General features: G+C 31.6%; 4 protein-coding genes across 7 annotated transcripts; 1 reads left to right on the top strand and 3 right to left on the bottom strand.

Moving 5' to 3' along the window:
- Positions 1-1,270: 1,270 nt before the first annotated feature.
- Positions 1,271-3,514, bottom strand: LOC108474029 (inactive LRR receptor-like serine/threonine-protein kinase BIR2). Its single transcript, XM_017775904.2, has one exon. It carries the CDS (start codon positions 3,249-3,251, stop codon positions 1,434-1,436), a length of 1,818 nt encoding a protein of 605 aa, XP_017631393.1. The 5' UTR covers positions 3,252-3,514; the 3' UTR covers positions 1,271-1,433.
- A 6,467-nt stretch (positions 3,515-9,981) lies between these two features.
- Positions 9,982-18,600, top strand: LOC108473706 (paired amphipathic helix protein Sin3-like 2). 4 transcript variants are annotated; one of them, XM_017775423.2, is made up of 24 exons: positions 9,982-10,352; positions 10,462-10,538; positions 11,008-11,223; positions 11,317-11,497; positions 11,576-11,674; positions 11,789-11,962; positions 12,060-12,330; positions 12,989-13,125; positions 13,255-13,330; positions 13,408-13,437; positions 13,608-13,801; positions 13,883-14,037; positions 14,278-14,405; positions 14,506-14,760; positions 14,949-15,569; positions 15,717-15,793; positions 15,993-16,610; positions 16,706-16,806; positions 16,891-17,029; positions 17,108-17,260; positions 17,409-17,572; positions 17,773-17,884; positions 18,081-18,240; positions 18,339-18,600. In XM_017775423.2, exons 2-23 carry the CDS (start codon positions 10,465-10,467, stop codon positions 18,207-18,209), a joined length of 4,104 nt encoding a protein of 1,367 aa, XP_017630912.1. In that variant the 5' UTR covers positions 9,982-10,352; positions 10,462-10,464; the 3' UTR covers positions 18,210-18,240; positions 18,339-18,600. The 4 variants fall into 4 exon arrangements, with proteins under 4 accessions (XP_017630912.1, XP_052877533.1, XP_017630911.1 ...); XM_053021573.1 differs by having other exon boundaries at positions 9,988-10,352; positions 18,342-18,600; XM_017775422.2 differs by having other exon boundaries at positions 9,988-10,352; positions 15,714-15,793; positions 18,342-18,600.
- A 934-nt stretch (positions 18,601-19,534) lies between these two features.
- LOC108470551 (protein transport protein SEC13 homolog B-like) lies at positions 19,535-21,737 on the bottom strand. Its single transcript, XM_017771901.2, has 2 exons — positions 21,452-21,737; positions 19,535-20,666 (listed from the first exon to the last, which is right to left on the bottom strand). The coding sequence occupies exon 2, from the start codon at positions 20,632-20,634 to the stop codon at positions 19,729-19,731; it is 906 nt and encodes a 301-aa protein (XP_017627390.1). The 5' UTR covers positions 20,635-20,666; positions 21,452-21,737; the 3' UTR covers positions 19,535-19,728.
- Positions 21,738-23,133: 1,396 nt separating this feature from the next.
- Positions 23,134-24,082, bottom strand: LOC108471653 (metalloendoproteinase 1-like). Its single transcript, XM_017773240.2, has one exon. The coding sequence runs from the start codon at positions 24,071-24,073 to the stop codon at positions 23,201-23,203; it is 873 nt and encodes a 290-aa protein (XP_017628729.1). The 5' UTR covers positions 24,074-24,082; the 3' UTR covers positions 23,134-23,200.
- Positions 24,083-24,094: the final 12 nt, after the last annotated feature.

The raw sequence follows: 24,094 nt of genomic DNA, 5'->3' as shown, positions 1-24,094 counted from the left end.
GGGGCCCACGTGAACCGTATGCACTGTCTAACTGATCGGACGGTGGTGGTATGTGACACGTGATGGTAGGCAACCTAAATGGCACGTTGGACAGCGTCTAGAGCCAAAAGAGATATTGGTTTTCTCTTTTTTACTTTTTAAGTGTATCCGATTGGAGATATCTAAACTCAAATTTCATTAAAATAATCAACAATTTTTTTACAATATTTTATCTCAAATTATTTAAAATTGAATTCAGTATGCTTTTTTTCTTTTAAAAATATTATATAGAATGATCATTTATTCAAACAAAATATGTTTGTCTAATTTTTCAAAGATAAATTCGACGAACGTGCCTTCCATTTCCCACATCAGCGGAAAACACCCAAAAATATATCCAATTTGTTTATCAATCAGATTATTTTTCAGACAATTTTAATTTATGTTAAGATATTTTAGAAAATCTTTTGAAACCTGATTTAAGCGAATGAAGAAATTGCTAAATATCTTTATATATATATATATATATATATATATATATATAATATAAAGTAGGTTACATTTTATAAAATTATTTTTATATAAAATCAATAAATTTTTAATTATACTAACATTCGAATATATGACATAATAAATATAAATTTTTATATTCGTAAAAAATTTTGGTGAATATTTTTATATAAACTTTTAATAAATATAATTATTAGATAATTTATTTTCAAGTGTGTTATAATCTAATATTATATGTAAATGTTTAAATTTATGTCACCTGTCAATTGACTTTCAACTCATTTCTAAAATTATAAAAAACATCTTACTTTTACAAAACATCTTACTTTATCATTTCAGCCAAAATCATATTTAATTGTTCTATACACACTCAATGAAATAAAAAAAAAAGCTTTACAAGTGAATTTAAAAAATTGCTACAGAACTACTCAGATAATATACTTCAATACACTTGAACTCATATCCTCTTATACTGGTAACAATACAGATATTACTCAAGCTAGGATTCAATCAATAATTTTTTTATTTTTATTGTGAATTAATTTTTTTTTAATTCTGAATAAAATGATTACTCATAAATATATCCCTATCTGAAATATACTCGAATCCAATTCCCACAACAAGAAGAAGAACTAGGAATATCGCTTAGCCGTCACTAACCTGATCCCGAGTAACACAAGGGTCCAAAGTATATTAATATACTCATATCACCATCAGTCTCCAAAGAGAAAAGATGTACAAAACAAAACAACAGGACAAGCATAAATATATGAATAATATGTTCAAGCAATCAGCATTAATTTCATTAGGAAAAAAAAAGGAAAGGTGCAAAATAAATAGATCCTTTCAAGATCTAAGAACCTACGGTTGTTTAACATGTTTATTGATATTATACAACTATTTATAACTGACATAAATAAAAAGCAATTAACATTACTCCAAATCTATATTGATTCATCATCTTGGTCTGTGAAAATCAGAGGGAAATCATCAAACTCTTCTGATAAACCATTTTCCTCAGCCATGGTTCGCAATGACTGATAAACCTTGAACATGGACCATCTCTTCTTTGGATGAGCAACCACACAGTAGCATCCAATTTTGAGGACCTGCACAATTTGTTCATCATGCCCCTTCCCATACAGATCTTTGTCAATGGCATCTTTGATTCTCCCTGTATTTGAGAGATGGTTTACCCAATCCACCAAACCACCTTTGAATCCTTCCTCACCTGCATTAACTTCTAGGGGTTTTTGTCTGGTTACCAATTCGAGAAGCACGACACCGAATCCGTACACATCGGATTTCATCGAAGCAACCGTTGTGCTTGAACTCTCTGGAGCTATGTAACCGAATTCACCTATATCCCTCTTGGCAAAACTAGTTTCATAAACATCAGAAGAAGTCATAAGGTTTGCCAATCCAAAGTCCATTATCCTAGCATCAAAGTCCTCATCCATGAGAATCACATTGGAACATATGTTCTGCTGCAGAATTGGAGGCTGGCACCCATGGTGCAGCCAAGCTAGACCTCTGGCTGCACCCAAAGCTATCTGAAACCTAATCGACCAATCTATAGTGGCAGTGTTCTCATGTAGCAAGGAATATAGCGTCCCATTTGACATGTGCTTATAAACGAGTAATTTCTCCTCCTCCACAACACAAAATCCCAAAAGGGGTGTCAAATTTGGATGCCTAAGTTGGCCTAATCTATTCATCTCCCACCGAAACTGCCTCTCACCGAGCTTGCAAGTCGTCAGCCTCTTGATTGCAAGGGCTGATCCATCAGGAAGCATTGCCTTATAGGTAGTTCCAGTCCTAGTGGAAACTATGATACTCTCTGGACTGAAATTGTTTGTTGCAGCCATTAGATCAGCCAATTTAAGCTTCACAAGTGGCTTCTGGAACAATGAAACTTGAGTCAATTTATGAGCCCTCAGCCTCTCAGCCCAACTACTGTCATCTCCCCTTTCAATAAACCCTTTCTTCCCCATCCCTGCCCCTCTCAAATGGAACCACCACCAAACCCCAAATCCCAACAACATTGAAGCAGCAGCACCAAAAACACCTGCAGCAATTATAATGGCTAAATTCCTCTTACTCAAACCCCCACACTTTCCAAGAGGATCCCCACAAAGACCACTGTTCCCAGCAAAATCTGCCCTATCACGATTCTCAAAAGATGAAGGAATAGCACCCGAGAGATCATTATTTGCTACAGAAAACCTTTTCAGCCTATCTAAACCTGATAATTGGTATGGAATTGAACCTGAAAGCCTATTGTTTGACAGTATCAGATTGTTCAGATAAGCACAATTTGATAACTCCGGTGGGACCGAACCATGCAGATCATTGCTAGACAAATCAAGGGTTACTAAATAAGGCAACCAAGAACATATCTGTGGAGGGATCGTACCAGAAAGCTTGTTAGCCGACAGATCTAAGGTCTGCAAACTCCGACAGTACTTTAAAGATTGAGGTAACTCTCCCGACAGTTTCATGTCTCGAAGTTCGAGACCTAACAGGCGATTTTCTTGTTCATTCCAGCATTGAACGCCGACAAATTTGCATACAAAACCAACAGAATTGTTGTTGAAAGTCCATGAACTCAACCTCCCATCTGGGTCTTCTAGAGAATTCTTGACACCTTCCAGGCACTTCAAATCATCTTGCGCCGTAGCTGGGAAAACAAGGGCTAGCAAAAACATCCATGATAAAAGAAAGCTTAAGATCTTTAACCTCCTGGAAAAAGATCCCTTCATGGTTTATCACACACACACAAAAAATAAAAAAACCCAGAGTTTTATTTGACTTAGATCACAAAAACAACACTGGATTTCATGTGATAAATTTTGCTATTTCTTCTGATACGAGATCGTTTGGAAGGAAGCAAAAAATGGGCGTGAAATGCGTTGAATGGTCTAAAGAGGAAGAGCAAACAAGTGAAGGCTGAAAGATCATTGACTTGGATATGTCTGTGAGTAATTACCGAACACCGTGATTGATTTTATTATTTTCCCTAATACTACCAATATCTTTTTCTATTATTTTTTCTTGGGAGTACTCTTTGTTTTAGACACACACACAAAAAAATAAAAAAAGGTCAGTTTGAATATGATTGTTCTTTGATAATAACATTTTCATTTTGTTTTACTATTATTCAAATGAATTAAGTTAAAATACTACAAAATAAAGTTTTAATTTTTATTTAAATCAATTTTTATAATTTATTTAAATACTTATAAAAGTTATACTTCATGTATAAGTGACAGAAAAAGCAATTTAAAATACTTGTTTTTTAATATTTTAACCAGAGAATTAATTAAGATTTTGTTGACCAAGAAACTATAAGTGTATGACAGATAATATTCCTTGCTTCTTACTTTTATTGTGCTTCATATTAAAAGGTTGGTTAAGCTGATATAAAAATTTGTTAGAATATTGATTTAATTAGTAAAATTTTTAAAATCTGTTAATTTTAGGGATAATAATTTATTTCTTTCAATAACTTATTTATTAATCATATTTTTGAAAACAAAACTTTTAATCCATCTTAGTCAAAGTTTTACCTTTTGAATAGACGATGACTATGTTGCGATAGAATTTTTTACTCTATAATTACAGTAATTAATTTCATTGTCATCATTATTTTTAATTTTATTAGAGATAAACACACTACACATCTAAAAGTACATTAAATCTATTATTTTTAAATTTAAAATACCAATTATTCAATAAGGTACTGATTTAATATTTATTTGTGAATTTTAAAATTTAAATTCTTTGATTGAGATTGCTTGGTAGTAGGAAATATTTTGATAGTTAGACTATTTAAAAGTTAATTTTTCAAAATCCAAAGGGTATTCTCCTCTGCAGACAGCCAATCAAGTTGATGGGATTTGGATCCACCCAAATCTTTGTTTCCTTTCATTTGTAATATTCCAATTATTATCTTTTAAGAAATTAAAGTGGAAGGTATTGCTTTTTTTTCTTTTAGAAAAAAACAATTGAATCAGGAAAAATCATTTTATCTTTTTAATTCCTTTTATTCTTTTCCTCATAATTTTTATTTTCATAAAAGGAAAAAATTGAGGTTTTACGGAAATTAACTAAATTCTATATTTTATATTTTCTTTTTCTTTCCTTTAAAATTTAATTTAATTTTTCAGTAATAAAAAAACTTGGTTGAAAAAACCTGAGTTTCTACAGGAAATAAATTACAGGAGAAACTTTAGGTTTCATCTATGCCGCTGAGTAACTCAATTCTTAGTAAAAGTCTAATTTTATTAAAGAATAAAATTAATTTAAAAAAGAAACAAGTGACCAAAATAAAAATTTACTAAAGTTAGATGATTAAATTAGTGTACAATAACATTAAATTAATTGCGAGTGACCAAGATAAAAACAGTTTTTAACAATAATATTTAAAATAATTTTTTTAGTGTTTAAAATGAAAATATTTAAAATTGGGTAACCCTTCTTCTTTTTAGTTTTTCAAAATATCCATTGAAAAAATTCCAATGATTAACCATTTTCTTTAACCCATTGATTATTTATCTTTTAATTTCAATTCACGGTATATGGGTGTACTTTTAAAATGTATATAATAGCATTTTAATTTTTATATTTATAAAATTTATATTTGTTTTATATAAATTTCAATATGCTTAAATATGAGTGCCGTATTTCTATATATACTATGTATTAAGTTTTTAATTTAGTTGGTGTTATGAGTCAATTAGATATCAATATAATTAAATAATAATTAAAATGTTATTGTTTTACAAAATAAATTATATTGTTTTTAAAATGTTTTACTTTTTACATCTTTTATAGGATATTAATTTAAAGCACTCTAATTCTAAACAGTTTTTATTTACCGTTTCAACAATTTTATAAATATATTTATTAATATTAAAAAATTATGTTCAAAACATTTTTACTATTGAGCCAACCTAAGAAGGCTTGAACTCACAAATTCTATGTTCAAGACCTGATTCATACACGCCGAATGGGTAGCCCAGCCCATGAGGTTGGTTTATATTTCATTTTAGTTAGTTTTTTCCTTCAAAAAATATTTTTAGAGAATTTATATAAGGAAAATATCCATTTATATCAATATAAAATTGAATGATTTTAAATTTTTCATAATTTTTATATAATTAATATTTTAATAATTGAACATTATATTTTATACTTGATTCATGTAGATTATGCATTTCAAATTTAGTATAAATTTTAAAAATTTAACTATTTAATTTATGTCAAAAATTCAAAATATTTTAGATCTATATGATAAAAATGCAAGATAAATTACAATCTCACACAGATATTAAAATCCATAATAAATAGGAAGGGAAATGCCATTAACGTATGTTTGATACTCAAATCTGGACATTTACAATCTCAAGTCCTTGATCTTTGCTAACATTCTAAAAATTTCACCCACAAATTGCATGTATTGTACCACATATTTAAAAGCTTTAAATTAAAGTCTAATAGGAATTAATCTTTTAATTTTGATACTAAAATGTTAAATTCACATTTTAAATAGCTGAGATGTGTAATTTTTGATAAACTTAATTTAGAATATCACGTATAAGTAATTCACTTCACTTCATCATAAAATTTGATGAAATCGAATAATTAAGTTAATTTGTTCAAACTTCTGATTTATTTTTTATTATTTTGGGCAGGACTTTCGATTTATCAGTTTGCATGTTTATTTCCCTTTTGCTGGGGCTGCCTAGTGCCCACTGCAAAATAGTTTGAGCTTATCTATAGCTATATTTGAAAAAATATCTCGAATGAACGAAGTACATAAATTAGTAGACATCGAATACGAAAATTTTATATTAAAAGGATTAAATTGAATTGTTAATCTTTATGAAGGTCCAAAACCAGAATATAACTATTACATTCAATGGGCTCCAAAGCCCCTTGGATTCGCCCATGGTAATATGGTATTGTTCACGCTATACAATTCAAGAAAAGACAAAGACAAAGACAAAAAAATTTATATAAATAAGATTAAAGTGAAGATTTGAATATTCATAACCAAATGTTATATGGAAGGTTTTTCTTTATCTAATTCCATGTTTAAGTTTTATAATTTTAGTTGATGGTATATAAATTGTACTTGTAATTGTATTTTGTATATTATTTTAAAAATATTAGATTTTAACTTTTTTTCAATTTATTTATATATATCCTAAAAGCAAATTTTTTTATTAAAAAAGTTGAATTTTCAATGTAATTTATTTTCTAATAATTCTCCAATAATTTATGGAAGTATCCATTGTTTGAAAAGTATAAAAGAGTATAATAAGAAAAATAAAAGCCTAACACTTATTTACTTTTTCCTTCTCTCTCCAATTTGTTAAATTCAGCAATCTCTCAATTTTCAAAAAAACTAACAAAAATTTCAGATCAATTTAATTGCGTGTGCTTCATAAACGTTCAATTGAATGCAAATTGAAGTTTCTCAAATCCTAAATTCATTTTCAAGAACCACTTTTATCATCAACTTTTCCTCAATTTTAACATTTTTTTAGTAGATTTGAGCACAAACGGAAAATTGAGTAGTTAAACCATTTAATTATAGTGTTTGTTGGATGGGGATTTACAATAGTTTGTTGAACTAAAACCTTTGAAACAAAAAACATTGAGATGAGCAAATTTTTTCAACAATTGTTTAGAAGTGAGATATATGGAATGACATATCTAACTATACTTGCTCAGAAAATACTTCTTTTGTCACATGCTCTCAAACCTAGGTATACTAAGATATTAATAGCCTCCATTTTTCTGTTTCCATTTTTACTTCTAAAGTCTAAAGTAAATCTAAAAAAAAAAAAAAAACCCTCCATCGTGAATCTACAAAATTCAATATTGTCACGAGAAATTTTCAATCGAGCCTATTCATCTTTGAATATTTATGTACTCTTAATTCATTTTCAATTTATTTGTGCAAAATGATTTCTTATACAAGTTTATATTAATTAAAATATGCTACTTGACAAGTTTATTTTGAGTATGACATAATTATCACTAATTTACATACTAAGAACATGATAATTACCACTAAGAATATAGTTTACAATTATATTGATATACTATTAATATTTATCAATTTCCACAAGGTTAATATTTACAAATAAGAACTTGAAATTTGTTTATTTAAATATTCAAAACATTCACAAATTAATTTCCATAATGGATATTTTAATTCATTGATAATTACGAGCTTATTTCAATAATTTCACCCAATAAAAACAAAAATATTATAAACAAATAAATACTTAACAATAAAATGTGCTATATCGTTAAGTATCAATTCCCAACTAAGTTTCATCAAACACTTTTAAATGTACAGTTAATAGAATTAGTTGGTCAAACTAGTCATTGTAATCAATAATTAACCGATTACCAAACAGAGCCGAGATAATGAATGCCTCTAGATGAATCGTATTATTCATCCAAGAGAGAAACTAAATAAAAAATTATTAAGTTAAAAATTATTAAAATAAAAATATATATTTGAAGAGTATGGATGTGTCATTTTCTATTTAAGTTTGAATGGGCATGTTCTATCATCAGGGGCATTTGGGTAGTAGAATTTTGTATTCTTTGTGTTGATGATTTTCGGTAATATGGTTATCAAACAATTTAAACATGTTCTATAGTCATTAATCTTATATTTTCAATAATGTTAAGGTTGTAAAATAAATAAAAAATATCTAATTTTACATTTTGGTCTAACTTGAAATTTTGGATAATTTTATTTTTATGCAAATATAATATAAATCTAAGTAAAAAATATTTTTCCTTCTAAGAGATAAATAATTCTATTACGAATGTTAGTGTGTAATTCAATTCAAAATTTATCATTCAAAGGATATTGCAAGTTTTAATATAGATATGTGTATATATGGAGCACCTTTTTGTGTGTGAAATTTTTTATTTTACTTTCACAATAAAAGTTATTAAATTAGTTAAAATAAATAATTAATTGAGTTATGTCAATTTAGTTTTAGTTCGATTGGTATGAATATTATTGTCAATGCAGAAGGATGTGAGCTTGAGTACGTTGAAGCATATTATCCTCCTATTTATGAATTAGGGAGGGACTATGAATAGTTCTAGGCATTGTATCAAAAAGAACAAATATAATCATAACCAAAAATTAAATTGTTCAAAAAAAGCAAAGGAACGCAATTTTTAAAAAAATCACATAATAATGATAAATTAGTAAACTAAGTTTCTAGAGACAATATTAAATCTCTTGAACTAAACGCCCCCTAATTATATATTTTTTTTAACGAAATTGGTCATCGTATGAAAAATCTAAACATATTTTGTCACATTTAGAGTCAGGATGAACTCAAACGATCATTAAACTCTTTTAATATTCATGTTGAAGTTAATTCAGATCTAGACAATCGATCACGTTGACCAACATACTCATTTGTAAATATATATAGAAACGATAATGTAGCGAGCTAAGAGTAGAGATTTTCTTATCCACTTAACCTGTTCTCATTAAATTTTCAATATGCTATTATAAATATATATAGTGCATTAATCAACTTTTATACAATAACATTAAATATTAATCGTAATAAATATCTAATATATGTTCAGTTATTCAATTGTGAAATTACTGACGTGGAGTTGATAGATTTGGTGTTGCATGGATATCATGCATATGATAAAATAAATAAATAAATAAATATCTACTATATATATAAAAAATTATAGAAGAAAATATGAAATATTTTAAGAAATAAAGTAATAATTTGAAAATAAGGGAAAATTTTCTCCCAAAATCTGTTGAACGGAACAAGTATTATTGGGGAACACCAAGATAAATACAACAATTAAAAAAACCCTTATATAATTATAAATAAATTACATAAAATGAAGAAAAGGGTTTGTTTGCAATGAATTAAAAGCGAAAGAGAAGTCTTAGGAGGCAACTAAATCAACCTCTCCCAAACCCTAATTCACCAAAATCAGTTACGAAACTAAAATTGGTATTTTTGAGGGTGAAAATACAACACATTTAATAAATATAAAGATAAAATCATATTACTAGGATCAACATGATAGATTTAATCTATATATAAAAGATTTTATTATGTTTATAAATTATAGAGTTAAAAGAAACAACCTATATCCACCATTGATATTTCTATTGGGAACTACAAATTAAAATTAGGAAGTTTGAACTGCAAAGAAACAATTAAAAGAAAGAACAAAAAGACAACCTTCGCAAAGTACATTCATTATAAAATGTTGTACCATAAGAACAAATTCAAAGATTTGCTTGATGTTTGATAGAATTTTGAATAATTTTACTAAATATTAAACTTATAAAATAATTTAAATAAAGTAAATTTAATCTCGACACAATTCGTTTTTATTTATTAGGTTTTATATAATGTAAATTAAAATATAAATAAATTTAAAATCTCAGTAAATATATCGCTTGTTTAAAGATGCATAGCTTATCTCATATGAGTATAAATATGATAAGAGGCAAAAGGAGTTTGTAAATAAACTCAAACATGCAATCTCCTTCTATTCTCTACACCAGTTTTTGAAAAACAAATTTATTTTTATTTTTGTCATTCGGATTTTGACTCTCTCTCTTTCTTTCTCTCACGTACCAAAGGTTTTCTCTTTTTCTCTCTTTTCCTTCGCATATATTCTGCTTCTCCAATTCCTTCTCTTCACACAACCGAAGATTAGAAAAAAAAAAAAAAAAAAAAGAAAAAGAAAGAGAAACATAAAAAAGGATCATAAGAAAAAGCTACTGGATTGTATTTCTGTCTTTTTCTTTAAGATCTGTTACAGAGGAAGTAAGTTTCTTTAACCCAGTTCTTCAAATGGGTTTCTTTTTATTTCTTCATAGATTAATCCTGTTATAAAATAACAATTCACTTTGTTTTTGTTTTTTGTTTGGTTTAGAGGATGAAGCGAGTAAAAGATGATTTATATTCTGGTTCGCATTTTAAACGTCCATTTGGTTCTTCAAGGCCTGAATCGTAAGTTTTATTTTTTTCCCTTGAGGGTTTGTATGGCTGGTTTTGTTCTTATATGAAAGTTTGCCTTTTTCCTTTTTGGTATTATTGGTTGTTTTTGTTCTGATTATTGGTCGGTTATTGTTGTCAGCTTTAATGGTTTAGTTTGATGAGGTTTATCATGAATTTTTGTTTATAACTTGGATTGAGTGATTTGTTGTTTATGTTTTTGATTTGTCATTTTTTGGCTGAATCATGTGGGTTTTTTTTTTTTTTTTTTTTTGTGATTATGGGGTCATTACTTTAAGTAGGATTTACCACTTGGTTTTGCGGTATCTAGTAAATTCACTTCTAATTGAATGGAATTGGTGGACTTTTTAAGAGTAATCATCTGTTGAAAGTATATTAGGTTTAGTATTAGCTTTTGATTGGTGTTGGCAAAATGGCCGTGGTTCTGATTTTGTCTTTCTTTTAATTATTTCTAACCATGAAGCCATGGGCAAAACCAAATGCCAAGTGGAGGTGGGGGTGAAGGTGGAGGAGGGGGAGGTGGAGGAATGGGAGGGGCAGGTGTAGGAGGAGGTATATCACAGAAACTGACTACCAATGATGCCTTAACATATCTAAAGGAAGTGAGGGAGATGTTTCAGGATCAAAAAGAGAAGTATGACATGTTCCTTGAAGTCATGAAGGATTTCAAGGCTCAAAGGTATGCTGTTTTTGAAATGCCAAGTTCTGCCAATGGATGATGAATTGTTGCTTTAAACTACTAAATGCGTAATAAATCTTTTGTCTTTTGCAGGACTGACACAGCCGGTGTCATTGCCCGAGTTAAAGAATTATTCAAAGGGCATAACAACTTGATTTATGGATTTAATACCTTCCTGCCAAAGGGTTATGAAATAACCCTTGATGAAGATGAGGCCCCAGCAAAAAAGACAGTTCAATTTGAAGAAGCGATCAGTTTTGTAAATAAAATAAAGGTGAAGCCATTGTGCCAGGACCTTGTCCCTTACCAATGTCTGTGTTTAGCTATCTAATTTATCCATTTTACTATGCAGAAACGTTTTCAAAATGATGAGCGTGTTTATAAATCATTCCTTGATATCTTGAATATGTACCGGAAGGAGCACAAGGACATAAATGAGGTCTATTGTGAGGTAATATGCCTTGTCTTGGTTGTTATGCATGTTCATTGGCTCTTTGATACTTACTGGATCTTAACCTCTCTCTCTCTCCCAGATAATATTACTTGTATGTTTAAATGGTTTCAGGTTGCTTCTCTTTTTGAGGACCACCCAGATCTGCTCGAGGAGTTCAAAAGATTTTTACCAGATCCTTCAGCAGCACCTTTGACGCAACAAGTTCCGTATGGTCAAAATTCAGCTCAGCGCTATAATGAGAGAAGCTCTGCTACAGCCACCTTGCGGCAGATACAAATGGACAAGGTGACTATTCTCTCTTGTTTGTTAAAAATTATTTTCTTGTAAATTGCTATTTTTAATCCGTTTATTATATGAAATAATGATCAAATTGTTTTTTCAGCGTCGAAGGGATAGGATTATTACCTCCCATGCTGATCATGGTATCAGTGTTGATCATCCTGAACTGGACGATGACAAAACTATGATGAAAATGCAGAAGGAGCAGAGAAAGCGTTTGGAAAAGGAAAATAGGGATAGGAGAACTCGTGATCTGGATGATTCCAAGCATGACAACAATAGGGATTGTAATTTGCAGCGTATTCATGATAAAAAAAGATATGGAAGGAAGATTGAAGGATTTGCCTCTTATGATGATAGAGATACTTTTAAAAGTGAGTCTGCAACCTTTGACTGGTTTTATTTGTTCAAAATATGCGCGGTATCACTTTTGTTTTTTCTAACATATCATAGATATATAGTTCTCTTTATGGTGCTTATTTTAAGGTGACAATTTTGTTGTTCTTTTTCTATATATTACTAATAAAGCCTGTCAATTACTTTTGCGGTTTACTGGTGAGAATGAACTTGAAGTTTCATTTATGCATAAATGCAAATGTGAGATATGGTTACATCATGATGGTTCCAATTTTCAACAATGATTTTTACTGTAAGGAAGCTGTGTGGGCACGTATCCTCTGATTTTGAAGTGATATACGGCTGGGAAAAGCATTACTAGGCTAGCTAGTCTACCATGAGTTTGCGCCTTGATGTTGTTAGCGAACTTAGCTCTTAATATATTTTTTTATGTACTCTGCTGGTGGATTATTAAAATATAGGGAAACGACATCTGTCTTTTAACCCCAGGGAAAACTTTTTGGTAGTCTTTTGAGTTTGTTATCCAAATTATTGTTAACTAGCCTTTTCAGCCTTTCTTTAGAAGTTTTCTGATATTTTGCGTTGTTTGTGTAATTAGATTTGGGTCAATGCACGTTTTCTTATCCTTCACAAGGAATCCTTTTTAAGATTTAGGTTTTTCTATTCAAATCTCAGGCATGTGCAACCAGGGGTTCATATTCTGTGAGAGAGTTAAGGAGAGGCTATGCAGCTCAGATGACTATCAGGCATTCTTAAAGTGTCTTAACATTTACAGCAATGGAATAATCAAAAGAAATGATTTGCAAAATTTGGTATGTTTTACACCATCTCGAGCAGTTATCTATGACTCATCGTTCAGTCTACTTTGTAGAAATATTAAGCACATGTTTAACCTTCTACCTTGGTAGCTTAATTAGATAGATTGCTTCTGCCTATTTCAGGTGACCGATTTACTTGGCAAGCATCCAGATCTTATGAATGAGTTCAATCAGTTCTTGGAGCGTTGTGAGAATACTGGTAACTGCTAAAGTTTCATTTTAAGTTGTTTTTTTATGATCTGTATGGCTGTTTCTAATTTGAAATGTCTCCTGCAGATGGGCTTCTTGCTGGTGTTATCAGTAAAAGTATGTAACTGATTTCCTTTGTCATTTTGTTATACAGCTTCTTAATTTCTAGGTTGTTTTCGATATTTCCTCATACGTGCATAATCCACTCATATATAATGCAACTGTGAATTATTTTCTTTCAATATAAAATTCTGTACATTGCAATGATGTTTACCTCTTGATTGCAGAATCACTTAGTGGTGATGGGCATGCATCCAGGCCATGGAAGTTAGAAGAAAAAGATAGAGAGCAAAAACGTGAATTGGAGGGATCTAAGGAAAGGGAGAGATGCAGGGAGAAGTATATGGCAAAGTCCATACAGGAGCTTGACCTATCTACCTGCCAACGTTGTACCCCAAGCTATCGGCTTCTACCTGATGATGTATGAACTCTTTTTTTTTTTTTTTTTTTAATGCATGGTTTGGCACTGATTTTGACATTCATTTGTCTTTCTGTCTCTCAGTATCCAATACCTTCAGCTAGTCAGAGATCAGAGCTTGGTGCTCAAGTGCTGAATGATTATTGGGTATCTGTGACCTCTGGAAGCGAGGATTATTCTTTTAAGCACATGCGCAGAAATCAGTATGAAGAGAGTTTGTTCAGATGTGAGGATGATAGGTAAAATTTACTGGTCCTCTATTTGTACCAGTACTATGGTGGTTATTTTATCTATCTCTTTCATGGTTTGTGTATTTTATTATTTCTATTACCAATTTATGTACTGCATGTGAAGGAGAATGAGTTTTCAGGAGAAAAAGTTGATGTGCACTGATTCATTATTCTGTTTCTTTTTGTCCTCGGAAATTATTCTAGATATTAACTCCCAGGCATAATAGACTTTTTGTTTGTTGGTCTTAGATTTGAGCTGGATATGTTGTTAGAATCTGTGAGCTCGACTGCCAAGCGTGCTGAGGACTTGCTGAATGGCATTAATGAAAATAAAATCAATGTGGATTCTCTGGTTCGCATAGAAGACCACTTTACTGGTTTGTATCTGTTATTATTATCAATTTATGTCTCAATCACTGCTATGTGAACATTTTTCTTCTTTTTTACTTTTGGCCTTATCTGGACTACTTACTGCAGTTCTGAATTTAAGGTGCATTGAGCGTTTATACGGTGACCATGGTCTTGATGTAATGGAAATATTACGTAAAAATCCTGCTCTTGCGTTACCTGTCATTTTAACTCGTCTGAAGCAGAAGCAAGAAGAGTGGACAAAGTGCCGTTTAGATTTTAACAAGGTTTGGGCTGAAATTTATTTGAAAAACCATTACAAATCACTTGATCATCGCAGCTTCTATTTCAAGCAGCAGGATTCAAAGAACCTGAGTACAAAATGTAAGTGGAATACTGGAATTTTCGTACCCAAGATGCAAAATGCTGTATTTTCCTTTGTTGTAAAATTTGGTTGAAAGATTGAAGATGATTCTTAACGATATGTTCTAATATATTGTGTTCATTTATTCTCTTCAACATCCTTAATACTTTGCTTGTGTGGCCTAATTGATATTTCTTTGTAATTGCAGCTTTAGTGGCTGAAATCAAGGAGTTGAAAGAGAAGAACCAGAATGAGGATGATGTTCTCATGGCGAGCATTGCTGGTCACAGACAACCCCTGGCTCCACACCTCGAATATGACTATTTGGATGTTGGCATCCATGAAGACCTTTATAAACTTATAGAGTATTCATGTGAAGAGATGTGCTCAACCAAAGAACTGTTGGATAAAGTCATGATGCTCTGGACCACATTCTTGGAGCCAATGTTGAGTGTTCCTCCTCGACCTAATGGCAAAGAGGGTACTGATGATGATGGTAAAGCTCAGAATCCTACTGTAAACTTCACTGGGTCAAGCATTGCTGAATGTGATGGAAGTCCTAGAGCTGATGCTAATGTTAATTCTGAGCCACAGAAAGGTGCTAGTGACGGAGATGAGAACAGTTCACCAGAGCTCCCTAATTCTTGCAGAAATGGTTTGACAAATGGTGGAACTTTAGCCGAAGAAGAACCATCTGGTCGTGTCTATAGGGATGACTCAAAGCTGGAGAAAGAGATTAAATGTGCAGCTGATAAAAGGTCTGGAGTTAACATACTTGCAATTGAAGCAGAAAATAATCAAAGCAGAAACAACACTGAAGGGGCTTCAGGTGTGTACTTCAGGAAACATTGCAATCTCATGATTTTGTTGTTTATTGATCTAGTGTTTCTAGTATTACTTTTACTCTTTTTTATACCTTTCTTTCCAAAACCATGTGACTATACTTAGTTTTAATTTCAATGTTGTGGTGCAGCAGCTTCTAGACCTACTAGCGTTGCTGCTGGTAAGGGTCATGAATCTGAAGTTAATGTTGATCTTCTACATTCATCAGAGGTATGGGTTTATGCATACATGCTACTGTATTCTAATTAGCAGTTAGCATGGCTTAAGCTTATGTTACTAATTGGTTCTGTCAAAATATTTAGCATTTTTTGACCTTCCTTTCCTTACTTAATTCTCCTCATCTCCTACTTGTTGAGGTAAAAAGCAAGGGGGTTCTTATATACTTATGTAAATTTTCTTGGTTCTTCAGGGTGCTCGTGTAACAAAGCATGCTTTATTAGTAAATGGAGAGCCAACAGATGGCTTTTCTGCTAGTAGATATCACGAAGAATCTACTGGTCCATCCAAAATTGAAAAAGAAGAAGGTGAATTATCACCAAGTGGTGATTTTCAGGATTATTCTATTGCGTACAGTGATGCTGGTCTAAAGGCTGTGCCAAAGGCCAAGCATGGTATTGAAAACAGACAGTACTGGTCTGGAACTGCGAAAGAGTTGCATCCTGGAGATGCTGGAGGAGAAAATGATGCAGATGCTGATGATGAGGATAGTGGAAATGCCTCTGAAGCTGGTGACAATGCATCAGGCAATGAATCTGCAGGTGATGAATGCTCTCGTGAAGAGCATGAAGAAGAGGAAGAGATGGGCCGTGATGAAGTTGATGGCAAAGCTGAGAGTGAAGGTGAGGCTGAAGGGTTGACTGATGCACATGTGGGAGGAGATGGCATGTCGTCATTTTCAGAGCATTTTCTTTTTACGGTGAAGCCTCTTGCAAAGCATGTACCTGCAGTCTTATCTGAAGAAGATCGAAACAGTTCTTGTGTTTTCTACGCAAATGATGATTTCTATGTTCTTTTCCGACTTCATCGAGTATGTAGAATTTTCTAAAGCTTGGTAGCTATTTCTTTCTAATTTTTCTTTTTGCATTTTAATAAGTATTCTTCAATCTTTTAATTTCTGTGTAGATCCTGTATGAAAGAGTACTGTCAGCAAAAACAAATTCAACAGCGGCTGAAATAAAGTGTAAAAGTTCAAAAGATGCTAGTTCTTCAGATTTTTATGCCAGGTGATTTACATATCAATTTCTGTGCTGAACAATGTGAACCTTTGATGCATGCTAATGTGAAAATTCTCTCTTTTTGCTGCACAGATTTACGAGTGCACTGTACCATCTGCTTGATGGATCTGCTGACAATGCGAAGTTTGAGGATGAATGTCGAGCTATAATAGGAAACCAGTCATATGAGTTATTTACATTGGACAAGTTAATATATAAATTGGTTAAGCAGGTTTGCTTTCTTTGATGGTCTTTCTCCATATTCTACTCATTTTTCTTGCATCGGTCTGAATTATAGTTTTCGTTACAGCTTCAAGCTGTTGTGACAGATGAGATGGATAATAAACTTCTTCAATTGTTTGATTATGAAAAATCTCGGAAACATAGGAAGACAACGGATTCAGTGTATTATGAGAATGCACGTGTCCTCCTTCATGAGGATAATATATATCGGTTGAAATCTGTAAGTTTTGCATGTCCCTTGACTACAATCCCTTTCCAAAGAAAATTGAAAAGAAAGGAAACAAGGCACATGAATGCCCTACTACCTTTCTATCTGTGTATATTTATGTTAACACATATAATGTTCTTACTTTGGTTCCTTTTTGCAGTCATCTTCGCCATCTCGGTTGTCTATTCAGCTGATGGACAATGTCATTGAAAAGCCTGAGGCATTTGCTGTTGCAATGGAACCTTATTTTTCTGCTTCTTTGCACAACGATTTTCTGTCAGTCTATCCTGGAAAAAATGAGCCACATGGCATTACGCTAAGGAGGTAACAACTATAACTTTAAGATTATTAGGTTTCGTACTGATAGCATTAGTATCAATGGGTTTCGCGGTTCTCTAGCACGTAAATGCTAGGCTCAACTAGCCTCTCATGTGTTAACATTAGATGATTGTAACAAAGAAAATATTTTGATTATGCTTTAAATAACCGGTGTTTAATCTGCTCTTCTTTACTGATATTTGCAGAAACAAGAAAAAGTACGCAAGTCTAGATGAATTTGCTGCTACTTGCATGGCCATGGAAGGTGTTGAACTGGTTAATGGTTTAGAGAATAAGATAGCTTGCAACTCATACAAGGTATCTTTCTGGTATTAATATCTGGTTTAATCTTTTTAGCTTTCTTTAAGATTGTATATAGAAGTGTTTACGCCATTTTAACTTGAGGTGCCTAGTTGGCATACCATGGAGGTTGGAGTATCACTAATAAATCGCTTACGTACTAAATGTTTACATTGGGTCGTTGTACATATATGATCTGTGAACTATGTTGCAGATCTCTTATGTGTTGGACACCGAAGATTTCTTCTTCCGTAGGAGAAGAAAGTCACCGCAATGCAGATCTTCATACAATAATCAAGCAAGAGTACAACGGTTCCATAAATTTTTATCTGCTTCGCAGTAATTCAGTATTCTTTCTCAGACCGGCATAAATGGTAAGAACCTCTGAATCTTTATATCTTCACATTTCACAACCACTCACTCCTTCCTTGGAATTTTCGAAGATGGCTCAACCTTCATGCTTTTCTTGCAGCAGCCCTTGCTTTAACCCAACCTTGAAAAGGCCTTCAAAACTGAAACATGTTTCTTGAATGTTCATAGTTTGATGCTAATTGGTCATACTAGTAGGGAAGGATGATGAATGGTTAGGAAATGTAAGCATATTTTGTAAAAGTTCATATCAGCCATTATTGTGTAGATAGGGTATTGCATGATATTTTGTGGGGTAAAAAGGGAAGAAAATGGATTCTTTTTCAATTGTTACTTGTTAACAAAGTTTCTCATTGACGGGCCAACATGTCTTCTTTCCCCTCAGTTTTGATAGCTTCTGTTTCCAATTTTCACCTAACTCTATACTTGATAAAAGATACAAATATATGCAAGTCTTAAAATTAGAAAGTAAATAGTTTTTTTCTTAAAAGTACTTTTGCTTAAATTCCTACTATTTATTTATAAACAACTAATCCTGTTTAGGTTTATTAATATTATGTATATTCTACTAGCATTATAGATTTTTTCTTTTATCAAATTTTTAAACATAATCAAGTTCATATATATATATATAATTTTTAATATTTATATATAGTATGGTAAATTTAATTTTATACGTATAAGTAACATAAAATAAATGAAAATTAATACATTATAAATTTAAAAATCGAAGCTTAATAGTTTGTCCAAATTTATTGTTTGGGTGTAATATTTTATCTAAATCTTGAAAAATTTTATATAGGTCTTTGAGCAATCAACCAACATAAATAAAATGTTCATCAAAGTGAGTAAATAGAAGTTGGAGGGTGAAAATAGATAAAGAGGAAAAAGTTCCCTTTCTTCACGGTTGATAAAAACTGAAAAATTAGAATTGGCGTTTTTGTTTTGGATTCAAAGGGATTTTTTGTTGACACTTGCAAATCAGAAATAATGAAATTTAATAAATAAACAATTTTAGTATCTAAAACTGATTCGGATTTGAGCATCTAAATCTATCATTCACAACAAATTATTTAAAAAAAAAAAACTAAAACATTTGAATTTGTTATAAGAATAAAATAAATTTATAGTTAATTTGAATTCAGATATTATCCCACGGTTAAAATAAATCTATCATTCAATTTTAAGTCCAGCTGTGGATGCTTAAAGTGTAAATATCACAATAAACAAAAGCATACTTGTACAGCAAGTAATGATTTTGAAGCTAATACGGTTAAAAATGATCGACAATGGATAAGATTTCATTGAAGGGAAACGTTATATGATTAATCATCTGTTCTTTCTTTCAACTGAGCATTTCCAACAAAACCCAATAACTATCCAATGCAACTCCCAGTATTCGAACAAAAACACCGAGGGGCTTGAAACAGAGGAGACCTAAAAAAATTATTAATAGAGAGAGAAAATAGAAAAGAGGATAAACAAAAAGAACTTCATGGCTCAATAGCATTCACTTCCTGCCACTCATCATCAACCGTTTCTTTCCACAATGTAACATTGTTATTGGCATCGGCAACCGACAATAAGTTTCCAGTCAGCGACCATGAGACCCTCCAAACTGGGGTCTTGAAATCCTTCAAAATCGCACCCTTCCATTGTTCCCCTTCTTTACCGCAAGTCCATATAATAACTTTCCCATCCTGAGAAGCACTTGCAATGGTGGATTTTGGGAGCCCCAAGTTGGGTGCCCAAGCAACATCCCGCACCCAATCAGTGTGCATCTGGAGGGCAGGGCTGTAGTCCATCTTCCAACTCCCATTATACAGCCTCCATACTTTGACCATATTGTCACATCCACCAGAGGCCAGCTTCTGAACAGGATCCAGTAGACCAGATCCAATGAAAGCACCGAGTGCGGTTGATGGTGCCCACGAGACTGAGGTTACTCCAACAGGGTGAGCTTGCTCTATCCTGGTGGTATCCCAACTACCATCATCCCTAGCGGTAAAGACTGATATATCCCCATCAGAAGACCCGCAGGCCAAACAGAGGCCAAGCTCATGGGGTGCCCATGCAATGGAGTTCACAGATGACTTATGATCATTAAAAACATGGGCCTGCAGCCACTCGTTTTGATTATTTTCCTTCCAGATTATCACCTGGGCATCATAAGAACACGATGCAAGGATTGATCCAAACTTGGGATGTGCCCAAGCAACCCCCCAAACAGGTCCTTTATGGCCATGTAGAACAGCAAGTTGCTGTGAACTAGATCCAGTTATGCCAATGATCTTAATGGTAGTATCAGATGAAGCAGTCGCCAATCGTTTTCCATAATAATCCATGGCAACATCATGGAGTGCATCCTCATGACCTGTCTCGATTTTCTGTGCAGGCATCTTTTGAACTCCAATTCGCAGCTCTTTTATATCTTCAAATCTCAATATCCAAATATATATTAATCAAAAATATCTACACTATCCAAGTCTTTTTAACGTAAATCTCAAACTTTTTTTTTACACGCAACAGCAATCGAATACCATAACATTTGTGAGCATTTCAACTAAATCAAAAGTTACTAAGGTCTATTGCTTTTTCTTTAAGCAAAAGCAATAATGTTCAAGAATTAGAAGTTGAAATTTTTAACTCTCTTAAATAACAAAATCCTCAATGTGGCTTCATAGAAATGCTGAAGATGCAACAAACGATACTCTCTAGAAAGGAATTATAATCCCAAACAAAAATGAAACAATTTTTCTAGAAATTCATAGGGAAAGATACAAAAATCCAAGAGTTACCCACAAAAGGTAGTCAATCCCGAAAACCATAACAACAGAAAGATCATTAGAAGAAAATTGTTTTAGTGCATAATAAAATTCAAATCAAAACAACCCATAAACAAAAAATAGAAAATGGGTTAATTTCATCATGATCTTCAGGCTAACTAGATCAATCCCGGAAATCATAACAATAAAAAAAATTACCTTTTCCAAAGAACACAATTTATTTTGCAGAATAATTAATCCAAATCAATACAACCCAGAATTCAAAAATTCCAAAATGCGTTCATGTCATAAGATCTTCAGTCTAGAAACTATGGATCTAAATCGAACTTATATTACAAATAACAAAACAGATCTGAAGATAAGATAATACATTTGAGTTAACAGCAAAATGAGTGAAGAATTAAAGAATAAAATAAGAAATTTAAATCACCTGATCGAGAGAGAGAGAGAGATTAGGGTTGTTACGGTAACGGCCAAGCTAGAGATCAGCTCTGAAATTGTTAAAATTTTGAGCGACAGAGAAAACTAAAGAATTATATTGAATTATTAAAATATATACATACATTGAACAGTATGTCTGACCGGTTGTGTTTGGACGCATTGATTGTTTTAACCCAATTAAGAACAAGAATTACCCCAAACTAATCCATCAAACAATTTTTTTTTTTAAATTTTCATTTTATTGCTGATATTAAGTTTGGACCCAAAAAATAAATAAAATGAATTTTCCGAAACACTTTAATCAACTAATTCCTAAGCATGTTTAGAACTTTGTGGGGGAGAATGCTGTTTGAGGTAACATGAAAAACAAATTAAATGTGATATGAAATAAAATTATATTTATATTAGTTTTTTTATCCGTGTTAAAATAATAATAAATTAATATTATCAAACTTAATTTTAAAATCATATTACACGTAATTAATATAATATAAATTAAAATATAGTCAAAATTCAAAGAAAAATCTCAATTACTCAGATAATCATGCTTAAGAACAAATTAAAAATTATGCTTCCATATACTTTAAAATATATTTTATCACAATTAAGCAAAACAAATATACATACACAGTAAAATTAATTATTTTACTAAACCAAAAATCAAACACATGTAATAGTATTAATAATTGAAATCCTACAGCATAAAACATTTAGATTTAGACGAAATAAAACAAAAGTGATTAAATTGAAATGCATTTGAAATTAAATGATGATCAAATTGAATTGGGTATCAAACCGCACAAGAAACAAAATGAGAAGGATCAAAATTTGAATTGCACTACCACTTTTAAATTCAGATACACGAGGTAGAGAGCGTCGACCCTCCACCTTTTAACATAAAAGATATATATATATATATATATATATATATTATTTTTCATTATTTATTTTATGTTTTTACAAAAAAAAAAAAAAAAAAACCAGAAGTTCTTTTCTCTACATTTGTTCTTCAATTTGTAAATCCAATGATCAGAAAAATTCAAAGCATCACCGAAAAAGTTAAAAATTTCCATATTCCTCTGAGCTTTTCAAGATTCTGGCAAACCTTTTTTCCAAAAATATCCGATTTTTGTAATAAAAAAAAATTCCTCATCCCAAGTCAAAACCCATTAGCTATCTTTCTCTAATAAACAATTGTTTCATCATTTCTTTTAAGCTTTTGGATCAAACCCCAGACTTTGTTTCTATTTTAAAAAGATCATAATTCTTTTATATATTTTAAAAAATTAACCTTTTAAGGCTAATTTAACCAAACATAAGTACTTTTATCTAAAATCATTCAAATACTAAAAGATTAATAGGCAAATTAATTTATAACTACACTTTAGGCAGAACTTGAAATTTATTGTTATTACTTTAATTGATATTTTAGTAAATTTACAATTATATTTTAAAAGAACTACGTAGCTGAAAAGTAGGGAAGGGAAAGGGTCCGTGATATATTTTAGAATCACGGCCAAATATCAACTCTTGATTTTTAAAATTTTTTCAAAGTTTTTAGGATTTAGATTTTAATTATGGGTTTAAATTTCAGGATTTAAGAGGTTGATAATCATAGTTCGGGTAAGATTAAATTTATAAAAATTTCAAATAGTAAAACAAATTTTCGGCTTGGGCAAGTAAAATTTTTATTATTCTAGTTCAATCGATTTGATTCATAAACTACTTTAATTTATTATTAGTTGGAGTACAAAGCTCGTATGCCATCAATATCATCTTGGCCTAGATTCCTTTTGATGGTTCCAGGCCTATAATATGCGGACATAATAGCATTTGGGTCCTGACTATGCCCAAGTCCTAAAATATGTCCTATTTCATGAATAGCTATGGTTTCTAAATCGATTTGGTTTAGTCGTATAACATTATTAGTATTCCAATTCTCGTCGGCATCGTAATGAAGCCTTCCGTTTTGTGGTGCAAACGCATGAGCTAAAACATTTCCCGGGCCATCGAATGGGTAGTTGTCCCCATGAAAACCTCGATGAAACCCCATCACGATATCCGATGGATTAGCTTCTCGGAATGTGAAATTAGAAACAACGGCCCATGGTTTGAATGCCCTGATGATGATAGGCCTTAATTGTTGATCACCAATCACAAATGCACTAGAACGGAACATGTAAGTCAATTGACGCTTGTTCCATCGAGGCATCCCATTGAAAAAGCTATAGTTAGCTATCATGCTAAACTTAACATCATCATTTGAGTCGTTAAAAATATCTTGAACGCCACATCGAGGGGTTGACATTTTCTTCAAGGTATTAGAGTCGATTCTTCCTGTTGCCTTGAGACGATAGTGTTGTTGGTAAGATTTAAGTGCGGATTCTAACACGTCATCAAAAGAATCGGTGAGGCTACCACCATTAATGGAATAATATCCAAAAGCTTTCAAATATTGCTTGACTTGATTAAGCCCTTCGAATGTGTATCCTTTTTGAGCTCCCTCCAATAATCGGAGAGATTTGAAAATTTGGGGTTCGGATTTAACAAATAAAGCTTGTATTATTACAAGAAGAAGCAACAAAGCTGAGATTGCAAGCTTGGGAGCCATGGTTTTATTTGCTATGATTAA

Source organism: Gossypium arboreum, chromosome 11 (genome assembly GCF_025698485.1).
Source record: "Gossypium arboreum isolate Shixiya-1 chromosome 11, ASM2569848v2, whole genome shotgun sequence".
Classification (NCBI taxonomy): Eukaryota; Viridiplantae; Streptophyta; class Magnoliopsida; order Malvales; family Malvaceae; genus Gossypium; species Gossypium arboreum.
The sequence above is the reverse complement of the archived record's forward strand: the minus strand, read 5'-3'. Positions and strand labels throughout refer to the sequence as shown.

Excerpts from the sequence above, each read along its gene's own strand:
- LOC108471653 (XM_017773240.2), bottom strand. The coding sequence starts at position 24,073 with ATGGCTCCCAAGCTTGCAATCTCAGCTTTGTTGCTTCTTCTTGTAATA.
- LOC108470551 (XM_017771901.2), bottom strand. The coding sequence starts at position 20,634 with ATGCCTGCACAGAAAATCGAGACAGGTCATGAGGATGCACTCCATGAT.
- LOC108474029 (XM_017775904.2), bottom strand. The coding sequence starts at position 3,251 with ATGAAGGGATCTTTTTCCAGGAGGTTAAAGATCTTAAGCTTTCTTTTA.
- LOC108473706 (XM_017775422.2), top strand. The coding sequence starts at position 10,465 with ATGAAGCGAGTAAAAGATGATTTATATTCTGGTTCGCATTTTAAACGT. Across the intron at positions 10,539-11,007 it reads GGTTCTTCAAGGCCTGAATC|CCATGGGCAAAACCAAATGC; the intron begins GTAAGTTTTATT and ends CTAACCATGAAG. Across the intron at positions 17,261-17,408 it reads ATATATATCGGTTGAAATCT|TCATCTTCGCCATCTCGGTT; the intron begins GTAAGTTTTGCA and ends TCCTTTTTGCAG.